This window comes from Poromitra crassiceps (genome assembly GCF_964638095.1).
Source record: "Poromitra crassiceps genome assembly, chromosome: 8".
Classification (NCBI taxonomy): Eukaryota; Metazoa; Chordata; class Actinopteri; order Beryciformes; family Melamphaidae; genus Poromitra; species Poromitra crassiceps.
The window spans coordinates 59,359,289-59,371,613 of record NC_139629.1 but is presented as its reverse complement, the minus strand read 5'-3'; the positions used below and the strand labels follow the sequence as shown (position 1 = coordinate 59,371,613).

The 12,325-nt window shown below is 42.0% G+C and overlaps 1 protein-coding gene across 1 annotated transcript in view; it reads left to right on the top strand.

The window, feature by feature from the left end:
• LOC310780822 (monocarboxylate transporter 12-B-like) overlaps nucleotides 1-12,325 on the top strand; it is a gene marked incomplete at both ends in the record, with an annotated part of 210,061 nt that overhangs the window by 53,221 nt on the left and 144,515 nt on the right. The window contains one exon of the mRNA XM_083641319.1: nucleotides 4,785-4,928. Within this exon, the coding sequence (XP_083497445.1) occupies nucleotides 4,785-4,928 (144 nt within the window). The remainder of the gene's footprint in view (nucleotides 1-4,784; nucleotides 4,929-12,325) is intronic.

The window sequence follows — 12,325 nt, the reverse complement described above, 5'->3', positions numbered from 1 at the left end:
ACGGTTGATACTTCTGCTTTTTGTGTCCGATTGCTTTATGGGGGATTTTATTTAGCTGCCTTAAAAGGACATTCCTGTTTTTGGGGAGACACTCTATGACAGGAAATACTTCTATCAAAAAAGAAACAGTTCAAACTGTATGTAACACTTCCCCTGCATTCACAGACAGACAGACAGACAAACACACACACACACACAGACACACATAGACAGACACGTACGCATACACACACACACACACACACACATACACACACACACACACACACACACACACACACATATACACACACACACACACACACACATACACACACACACACACACATATACACACACATATACACACACACACACACATACACACACACACACACACACACACATACACACACACACACACACACACATACACACACACACACAGGCAGACAGACAGACAAATAAACAGATAAACAAATACCCCTTAAATTCCCTTATTCAGCAATATTTCAGCACATTTGCAACATTTTGCGACTGGTCCTTCATGCTTCAGAGAGGGTGGTATTAGGGAATAAACAGGCTTTTGACTAAAGTTTCTGAACAAACCTCCACGTAACTTAAATGTTACCCCATTTAGGCCTCCTGAATTCAAAAACATGTGACCTTACAGTTTCTACAAGCTAGCCAGCAAATTTTGCCTTTTATTAACATTACTCAGAAATACTGCTTTAATCATTTAAGATGATTCACTATGCTAAACATTTGCATTTGTTTGTTGCTGTTTGAAAAGAAAGACACAAATTGCACACAATATTCATACATCGCGTCATTTGTTAATACAGAAACAATTATGGCAATATGTTGCAATTTATTAAACATTACGACTGAAGATCGTCTAACTGTAAAAGAGACACAAGTTCATGACCTTACAGCATGGTGCATTGGCCATGATCCGAACCCGGGCCTAATCGCCGCCGCCGCCGCGTGGCAGGCAAGAATTCTACCACTGAACCACCAATAAGTCTGAATACAGCCTCTTTCTATCTGGAGGTGTTAAACGACAACTTTCAAAATACTCCTCTCAGCATGCACTTCAGTTGACTGAGGCCTTGTGGGCTGACGAGGTCAAAGAGTCTTTGGGTCTGTCAGCACACAGGCAAATTTCATCTTAATGCAATACATCAAAATAGATGGAATATTAATTAGCAACAACAACAACAATAATAAAGATAATAATAACAATAATAATGATAATAATAATAATAATAAATGAGTAATAATAATAAAAATAATAGATGATTAATAATAAAGAATAATAGAAAAAGCAGTCAGGGACAAACAATAATAATAATAAGTGAATAATAATAATGAATAATAAAAATGAAAAATAATAATAATATGTAATTCATAAATATGAATAATGATAATGAAAACCAATGAAATTAAACCAATTATAGCTGTTGGACAGCAGTGTTTGACAAGTTAACTGGAGCTCAGCCAAACTTTATTTCACATTAGTTATCATTGTGAATCAGATTCTTATTACACAATAAAAACTATCAGGAGATGGCCGCGTGCCACCCTGCACTCTGCCTGCCCTTAGTCCCCGGGCCGCAAGTTGCTTATTACTGTCTGGTAGGCTGACAACTACTTCCCTAAATGTGTTCCCACCGTGCTTTTCTTAACTCTGCCTGTTAACTGGGGTGTGAGACTGTCAACTGGGGTGTGAAACACCCTGTCACTAACTGTGGAGGGGACCATTTAATAATGTGGGGTGAAGCCATTTGGTGCATTGAAACTGTTACGGTCTTCAACACATGAAATATGGCTCAACCGAAGACCAGAACATTTTTAGGACACCAGGCAGGTTGCACAATTATTCAAATGCTTATTTTAACCAAAAATGAAGAAACTGACCAAGTAGCAAATGATTTAAAGAAAGAGGCTGGCTGGTCACATAACAGAAACCAATAGAATATAATATATAATAATATGTGAGTTTGAGGAGTAAATTAGGGGTGGTATAGGTTATCAAATCGATCTCTACTGGGGTGGTAAATGATATCAAGTTAAGGGGTGGTAAATGACATCAAATGATATCAGTACTGATACTGAACCAGTGGAAACAACTATTGTGAAATTAATGGTTGTATTTTAATTTAAATATTTGCTTTGATTGAAAAAAAATCTTGGCATTAGTACTTTTTTTATAGCCTATAATGTTACAGTTTAAGGATTTTGGACCCAAGAGCAGACGCAGAGACAGCTTCCAAGTTTAACAGAGTTGATTGAAAACTGGATTGGCTGGAGTGAGCGGCAGGCAGGCAGGCAGTGGCAGAGAGTGACAGCAGGTGAAGACTGAGACGAACCCGGGACTCTGCTCACAGCTGACAGCAGGGAGAGGATCCATATGACCTGAACACAGGAGGAGAGGCAGGCGTCAAAAACAGTCCACAGGAAAAAAAAACAAGGAAAAACTCGAGAGAGATAATCAAAAGAGAATTTGGCTCAGAGCTGGGAATAGCTACCACGTAGCGTAGGTGACTGAACAATCTGACGATGAGCGGTGGAAGAGCCGGGGTATTTAAGCAGGAGTCTGATGATTAGTATATAGCTGCCAGCCGTGCTGCAGAGCCCAGGTGCCAGGTGCAGAAACTCCACCCACTGTACAGAAACACTCAGGGAAGGGGGAACACAGAGGGAGAGAGACAAACAAGACACACACCCTGCTGCCTCCTGACATATAACAAGCTGTTAGGAGTTAAACAGGTCATAATTCCCTCTCTCAATTTTATATTGCTGTGAAAACACATTTATTGTGCACTGCAAACTATTTGGGCTTCTTTTTTTTTTTTTACGGAATACACATTGAATATCCACACTGGGTAGACTAGCCTCTATACCTAATACAATCAATGCTCTATAGTATAGAGCATTGATTGTATATATTAGGTATATATTAGACTCTATACCGTGGCTACATTACCACCTGCCCTCCTAATATGGTCGGACAACGGTACATGTCATGACGTGTCACAGAGCAGGACGCATGGCACAAGGAACTTTCATCACTGCCTGGCGTCCGTGCACAATGCATACCTTGGGTGGCATTTGGCTTCAGGTGTGTCTTTCGCTTTGGTGAAGGGTATCCAAGCTTTTGATCATTTAACGCATTCAGCATCCTGTTGCTTCCTCCTGTGTCACTGTCGACTGGTCTGTCACGCAAGTTCGCAACCAAATTAAATGAATGATCAAATGATCAGTGAACAGGGGGCGTGTCGCGTCACGCATGATGCACGTGATTCAAGCCTTAATTAATCGTGTTATTTAGACAGTCACTCACTGCATGGCAGGGCAGCACACAGGCTTGAGTCAGTGACAGCCTCAGGGCGCTTGACAGCGAATTCAGCGCACAGATCCGAGAGGGGAAAGACCGGCGGGTGGAAATTTGGACCAACGGCCGCTACTCGATAACAGTATCGATAAGGTCGGACCTTATTGATTTTTGGGTTTCGGGTTATCCATTACCTGGGTTACCCATCCCTACTCTCCAGTCTCTGATGTTGTCTAGCCATTCTGTCTTCCTTCTCCCCCATCGTCCTTTCGCGTCAAACACCAAAAAAGAAAATACTCCAGCCCAGCCTATTAGCTGCTATTAAGCCTCCATAAAGTATATCAAATTTCGAAATATGCGTTATTTTAAACTGACCTCACAACGGGGGGACCTATATTGTTACATGTGTCTACTAACATTATTAAAACATCATACAAATAATGTTTCTGATAGTTTGCTAAATTCGACTTGCTAATCTGCTAGCGAGCTATCTGCCGAGCTTCTTCTTCTTCTGCAGCTTTCTGGCAGATATGCCTTGCAGCACATTGCTGCCTCTACTGGTTGGAAGTATTACTGTTCTTATTTATCCAATGTATTTATCGTGATTTCACTCAAAATGGGGTCATAATTTAGAAAACGGAGACCATGAGAGCATGAAAAATACTTGAAATAGTTTTTTCAGACAATAAACTCATTTGGAAAGTGCTTATTTAAGACATAGACCGAGAGAGAAGTCGGGTCATTTTTCTATATAGAAAAATGCAAAATGCAATCAGTTCATCCTGGAGTCCAAGTGGATGTTTGAGGCAAATTTGAAGAAATTCCGTAAAGGCGTTCCTGAGATATCGCGTTAATGAGCTTGAAAATGGCATTCGAGAGGTCACAGTGACCTTGACCTTTGACCACCAAAATCTAATTAGTTCATCCTTGAGTCCAAGTTGACGTTTGAGCCAAATTGGAAGAAATTCTGTCAAGCCGTTCCTGAGATATCGTATCAACGATCTTGGAAATGCCGTACGTGAGGTCATAGTGACCTTGAACTTTGATCTTTGACCACCAAAATCTAATCAGTTCATCCTTGAGTCCAATACTTAATCTTTGGCAGTCTAGGACACATGCGGAATATGTGTGTGCATGGACTCCAAATAGCTGGACTGATAAGTGCAAAACATCTGGTTAAATCGTGTTCTGTATTCGTCATCATAGGCAGCTACAGGTACCATAATATTTGAAAAAGACACTGTCAGCTCTCCATGAATGTTTTACAGCTTGCTGGTGTGCTTATGTTGTGGTCATGTTCCTATTGCATTGCAATAGGAAAGTCACAAACTCCATCGTTTCCAAGACACAAATCCCAGCATTGCATTCTCACTCTGAGATACATTAGGATTTTGATATGATTATGTGTCTTAATCAAAAATCCAAATAAAGAAAAAAAAATTGTGTATGCATGTATGTGTGTGTGCAGCTCCTCTGGGCAGCCTGGTCTCAGTGCGCTGGTCATCCCGGGTGGCCGTCATGCTGGGCGGCCTGCTCTCCTCCACTGGCCTCCTGCTCAGCTCCTTCAGCCCCAGCCTGGAGCTGCTCTACCTTACCATGGGGGTCCTGACAGGTCACGCACAAACACACACACACGCACACACACACACACACACACACACACACACACACGCACACACGCGCGCATGCGCACCCTCCCCCCAAAAGAGTAACCAAAGTTACTTCCTCGTTTGCTATGAGGCGCAAAGGAGGAAGTAACTTTGGTTACTCTTTGAAGTTCGGTTACTCTTTGTTAGTTCTCGGCAGAGCATGTGAGCGGAGTGGAGCATGGAGCGAGCAGGGAGCGGAGCGGGGGGATTTTGGCTTGAGCGGTGAGCGGGGACCAGAGTGGTACCGGAGCGAAAGTTGGAGCGGCACCGATCACCCGGTCAGTTCCGCTCCAGTTTCGATCACAACATGTTCGAACCAGAATGCATCGGTGCTTGGCCATGTGCACGCCCACTATTTTCTTGCCAGCTGCTGCGAGACGAGAAGGAAGAGAAACGAACATGCAGCCGACTATGCTGAGCTCATGTTATTTGTAGTGAGCAATGCCCATTGCCCAGGCATTTAAACGCAAATTAAAACACCCTGGCCTTTTTATCTTTTTTATCCTTTTGAGCGGAGCGGAGCGGTGAGTGCAAGCAGGTGAAATCTGTATCGAGCGGGGAGCGGTCTGGAGCGGAGTGGCTGGGAGCGGCCGTGAGCGCTGGAGTGGCGCTCCGTGAGTGAGGAGCGGTAATTATCACAGCTCCACTCCGCTCACATGCTCTGGTTCTCGGTGTGTGGCTTTACTTCTAAAATGACAGTTTTTTGCATGGTGAGTACACGAGTCACAACATGTACATGTGAGTGTTTCTGGCGCTGTTGGAATGTGTATTTTGGGCTATTGAATGGGAGTAGGCAAAAGTACCATAGACTGCCATTAGTGCTAAGCTAAGTAGCAGTGAGGGCTATATATGTATATATGTTTGTACGCACGCACACTGAAGATAAAGGCATCCACATTCAACATTTAATATGGGTATATATATATATATATATACACATACAGTATATGAATATACAGTGTATATATATATATATATATATATACCGTATATATATATATATATATATATATATATATATATATATATTATATATTGATAACGCGTTAATATATATATATATTAGGGCTGTCAGCGTTAACGCGTTAATCGCAATGCGACTAGGGGCCGACCATAACGCGTTATTTTTTTTTTATCGCGTTAATCGCATGCCGCTATTTTGTCCCTTCGTCGCACCCTTACTTGTAGTCAAGCCGGTCGCAACCGTTTCCTGTCTCCTGCCTATGCAGGCATGGAAGAGAAAGACAGCAATATGCTTCTAAATGGCTCGTTTTACTTTAAAAATCTCCCAAATGACACAGTGGACAAGTCAACAGTAGTTTGCACCTTGTGTAAAACGTAATTAAAATATCACCGAAGTACATCGAGTTTGAGCTATCACCTAAAAGCTAGGCATACCGGAGCAGCTAGCGGCCAGCTAGCAGCCAGCTAGCTAGCGCGAGACTCATCACTCATTCTTCCTTCAGAGTCTCGGATGCGCGGGTCCTCTAACCACTGGGAGGTCGGCTCCAATGGCTTCACGCGATATACACGCTATCAATATACACAGTTTCCAATACCGAGCCATTATTCACATGGAAGTGCCAAAGTTTTTAGCTCAGAAACACAGCCTTCTTCGGCAGCGGCGCCGGAAGTATTGGTTCTGGAGCGTGTACTGCACTGCATTTGTGTCCTCGAGCGGCGCCTCAAAGCCTCTGGTCTCACTGTACACAAATTGGCCTATAAAGACCACCAGAAAGCCTACTCCAAAGCCCTCAGCACCGCTCGTGCCCAATTTTACTCCAACATTATTAACAATAGCCCTGGCAACTCCAAGCAGTTATTTTCCACCATCAATCAGTTCCTCAAGCCGCAATCCTCCACGCACACTCATACCACAGAAGAACAGTGCAATAATTTCATGACCTTTTTCAGAACCAAAGTTGACACCATTCGCTCCCTGCTCTCTGCCCCCTCCGCATCACCTGCTCCCACTACCGCCCCGCCTGTTATCTCCCAGCCTCTTTGCTGTTTCTCCACCATCACACAGCAAGAGGTTGAAGGCATCGTCAGCAAAATTAAACCATCCACCTGTGGACCCCTTCCCCACAGCTTTACTCAAATCTAACATCTCCTCCATAAGTCCTCTGCTGACAAAAATCATAAACCTCTCGCTCCAGTCTGGCCATGTCCCCCCTGCTCTGAAAACTGCCATCATTACACCCCTCCTCAAAAAACCCACCCTGGATCCGGAAGTCCTCGCCAACTACAGGCCTATATCAAATCTCCCCTTCCTGTCCAAAGTTTTGGAAAAAGTAATCGCTGCTCAACTCCATAACCACCTCAACATCAACAGTCTTGCTGAGAAATTTCAGTCTGGCTTCCACACTGCACACAGCACGGAGACAGCTCTGGTCAGGGTCACCAATGACTTATTGATGGCAGCTGATGCCGGCTCCCCCTCCATACTCATCCTACTTGACCTAACTGCAGCCTTTGACACAGTAGACCATAATATCCTCCTCAGCCAACTACAACTCATCGGACTCTCTTCCTCTGCCTTAAACTGGTTCCAATCCTACCTCTCCGATAGAACCGAGTACGTATCCTTGGGAGGTAAGAAATCCCTGTCCCAACCTGTCATCTCTGGTGTCCCCCAAGGATCCGTACTCGGTCCCAACCTATTCATCCTATACATGCTTCCCCTTGGCCAAGTCATTAGCCAGCACGGGTTATCATTCCACTGCTATGCTGATGACACGCAATTATATCTCAGGATCAACCAACCCCCCTCTGCAGCCTCACCTCCATCTCCATCATCCACTCTGACAGCCTGCCTGGAGGAGACAAAGGCATGGATGACGGACAAATTTCTACAATTAAACAGCTCCAAAACTGTAGCCATGCTCATAGGCACCCCCCACCAGATCAAAACATTCCCCATAACCAGCATCTCCTTCTCCGGCCACAACCTCTCCCTTTCAACCACAGTCACCAACCTGGGCGTAAAAATGGACCCTCAACTTCAACTCGAGACACACATAAAACACCTCTGCAAGACATAATTTTTTCACCTCAGGAACATCGCCAAACTCCGCCCAACTCTCACCATGCCCGATGCTGAAAAACTGGTCCATGCCTTTGTCTCCTCCAGGCTGGATTACTGTAATGCACTTCTCATCGGGATCCCTAGCAAAAGCCTGCAAAGGCTCCAATATATACAAAACAGTGCTGCTAGGATTCTGATGAGAGTGCGAAAGTTTGACCACATCACCCCTGTCCTCCGTTCTCTCCACTGGCTTCCCATCACCTCCAGAACCGAATACAAGATTTCCCTTCTGACTCACCAGTGCATCCACGGCAATGCCCCCCCATACCTCAAAGAACTTCTCACCCTCAAACCCTCTACCCGATCACTCCGCTCATCCAACTCCAACCTCCTGGAGCAACCCAAGACAAATCTGCGCACCATGGGCGACCGGGCTTTCTGCTCCACCACCCCACGTTTGTGGAATGCTCTCCCTGACCATCTGAGAGCCCCACAATCTATTGACGCTTTTAAAACTGGACTCAAGACTCACCTTTTTAGCAAAGCTTTTCCTTAAAACTGTAACTTTTAATGTTCTTTTAATGTTCTTTTAATCTTTTAATTTTTATTATCTTATTTTCCCTTTTAATTTTTATTCTTTTAGTAATTTTTATTATTTTTACTACTGTAGCACTTTGAGATTTTACCCAAAATGAAAAGTGCAAGACAAGTTCAATTTATTATTATTATTATTATTATTATTTATTTTCTATTCAAGATATATTTTGTAGACATTGTTACCTCCTGTCTACATTGCACTTCTATTGAATTGAAAATAAATAATAAGTACATTTATTTGTATTCATTTGATTCCCAATCACGACACACTGGTAAGAATTATTAATATCTAATTAAAAATGCTTTGAAATGCAAAATAATGGCATTTTAATCATGCGATACAAAGATGCGATTAATCGCGATTAAGAAAATTAATTGTTTGACAGCCCTAATATATATATATGTGTGTATGTGTATATATACATCAGAGGAGGTTTTTCCAGTGAGGCATAGGAGGATGGTCCTCCTCTATTAGATTGGGGATTTTATATAAAAAAAAATATTATCATTTTTTTTTTTTTTTTCATTTTTCATTTTTCATTTTTTTTTTAATAATAAAATATCAATCAAATGTGTTTTTTCTTATGTGCAGACGCTCATTTTTTCATTCATTATATTCTTAAAATGCTTCAACAACTGACACTGATGGAAAAGAGAGCTCCATGCAGATGAGTCACTCTGGCCCTGGTCCCAGCGTGGGGTAGGCAGATAAAAAAACATTCGCCCTGTGGGTGTTTATTTTTTTGGTAATTTATCTAATGAAAAAATATGATTGGTTGAAAAACACTTGCAATTCACAGAGAACACGTGAGAGTGATGTGTTTTCCAACCAATCAGATTGAGCTGGAAGGGAGCAACCAGCCTTAGCCTGGTGGTTCCAACCATGGAACCAGCCTTAGCCTGGTGAAACCAGGTGAAATCTAATTGGTTGTTGGTTGGATAGATTGCTGACATTGATTGACATTGTATTGTCCACTGGTCTCTCACGCTGAATCAAGTAGGAAGTGAAATCCACTGCCTGTGATGACCTGACAGGAATGATTTACGACATTTACTGAGACAGTAGCAGCATATTATATTTCCCCCTTATTTTTATTTACTTTTTTATCAATCAGTAAGTGTTCACAAGCCAGACAGTCGTTGCATTGGATTACGACCCAAAACGAGTTTCGAGTTGCGGGAGCCTTGCGCTGCGCGATACTGGGCTTTTTGCAATGTCAGAAAACTGGAATATTTGCAACGTCTCGGCTGCAGCGGTTCCACTACAGACAGCATGGATATACAAGTAAGTCAATTGATTTCAAGTTATCCGAGCCTTCTATTAAATTCGGCGTGAAAATGGTTCACCGAGCAGCGCTATTTTTGTCGTATTGAAGTTTCATCCTGAAATTTTTTATAATAAAACCCGCAACCTTAAATTCCCACATTTTTTTACTGAATTTGGCCTGTAAATCGATGGCTGACAGCGAGCTCATTTTTAAAGTGTGCGTGAGTGGTGATCTTTATACCATATGAAAGTAGAAGAAATAAGGAATCGATTGGGACGAAGCATGTCAACCTCGCATGTCGGGAAGGGGGGGGTAAATAACGCTCCAAAGTTGATGAATTGGAATGTAACTAAACGAGCGAGTATGTTGATAGTGCAGGGGAAGACACACTCTCGTTCCAGATGCAATAAAGTGTAATTTAACGCTATTTGACAACAGTTTCGGCCATAGACTATGTCAAGTATCATACAAACAGTGCAAGACAGCCATTATAAAGACAGGTGGGCTGATTGAATGGACAACACCTGTCTTGTGAAAGCACACCTGAGTGTGATTACAATGACATCATAGGATCAGTCATGCAGTAATAGGCTACATTTTCGGTACTGGCGCAGATTAATCAAAACATTGATGTCACAGGTAGGCTGTATACCATAATATATCATGAATCTATGTGAATAAATAGATTTATATAAATAGTAATCACAGCCTAATGCATAGAGATAAATCCTGAAACCTTCTAGCAACAGTTCTAGCCTAAGCCAGTGGTTTTCAAAGTGGGGTCCCCAGCAAAAAGGGGGGATAATCTATTTTCACTATAATTCCATGCCATCCATAAGTAACACAATCTAAGATAGTGTAGAAGTGAGTAACTAGGCTAATTATAACCATAACAGCACAAATAATTGACAAAAATCTCGAAATAAATATACAGTATTTACTCTGAGAAATGAAATAATGAGAAAAGGAACAATTATTGATGGTTAAAACTGAATAATGACATCACAACAGTCTAATCCTAATGCTAATTTAAAATGAGATTTGGGCGTTTTGGGCAAAAGAGAAAAAAAAAAAAGCCCAAATTTTTTGCCACCGAAACTACCTCCCCTGTTTCCAATCTCACCAGCCGCCACTGATATACATCATATATATATATATATCTATATCTATATCTGTGTTTATATATATATATATATATATATATATATATATATATATATATATATATATATATATTTTAGGGCTGTCAAACGATAAATTTTATTAATCGCGATTAATCTTGCGATTAACTATTAATCGCGATTAATCACATCTTTGTATCGCATGTTTAAAATGCCATTATTTTGCATTTCAAAGCATTTCTTATTATATATTAATCATTCTTACCAGTGTGTCGTGATTGGGAATCATTAACTCATTCACCGCCAAAGACGTCTTTGACGTCTTATCAGAAATAGCCATCCACGCCAAAGACGTGTTTGACGTGTTTTTGTTTTTATGTGTGCAGCGCGTAGTTGAAACACTTACCCAGCCTGTGACACAGACACGGGTCCCTAAACCTCAAAGTCAAGCCGACAGCACGTTATCAAACACATACCGCAGCTGTTGTTTGAAACGAGAAAGAAGGAGGAAAGGAGGAAACACAGAGAAACGCGCTTCCTTGTACAGAGGAAAAAACGCCATTGAAACGCCTCTCGGCGCGCTGCACTGCTGCCTTGCTGCAGGGCGAACCTGGATTGCCTAGTCAAACCCGTGACGAACATGATCGATCCGGTTCCAGCAGCGCCTGGTCCCAAAGCCAAGCCGCGGACCTGTTCCTGTGTCGTGTGACTCGTGTCGCAGCATTCGTCCCACTCCCAGCCCGAACGAGAGGAGGAAAACGCTGATGGGGAAGGAGGGGGAAGGAGGTGCGATCTAGCTGCAGGCAGCTGTGGACAGAACTCTCTCTCTCTGTGTGTGTGTGTGTGTGTGTGTGTGTGTGTGTGTGTGTGTGTGTGTGTGTGTGTGTGTGTCTGTGTCTGTGTGTGTCTGTCTGTCTGTCTGTCTGTGTGTCTGTCTGTACACTCACTCACACTGAGCAAACTGTATTGTTGAATGTAAAAAAAGCACTTCATATTTTATTTTTTTGTCATTTGTGTCATAATGAATAATATTTACATGTCTGATGTCAATACAGTTCAAAATAAAAGAATTGAGAGCGATTTCTGCATGATATTGTGTGCTGTACATAAATGCCATTTTCTGCAATTTCTTTTCTCAGAGAGACATTTTGGGTGAAAACAGGGTGTATATAAATGGCTATAAGTAGAGTACAGAACATGCTAAAAGCTCACTTTTTTTTCCCTGGTGAACCCAGAGACGTACATCTTCATTTTGAGGTATTGCAAATCACTCTGGTGCTAATAGATAATTTACTGTGGGTCTTGAAAGATGACCAACAATTATGAAAATCTTTGGCCTGTGCTAA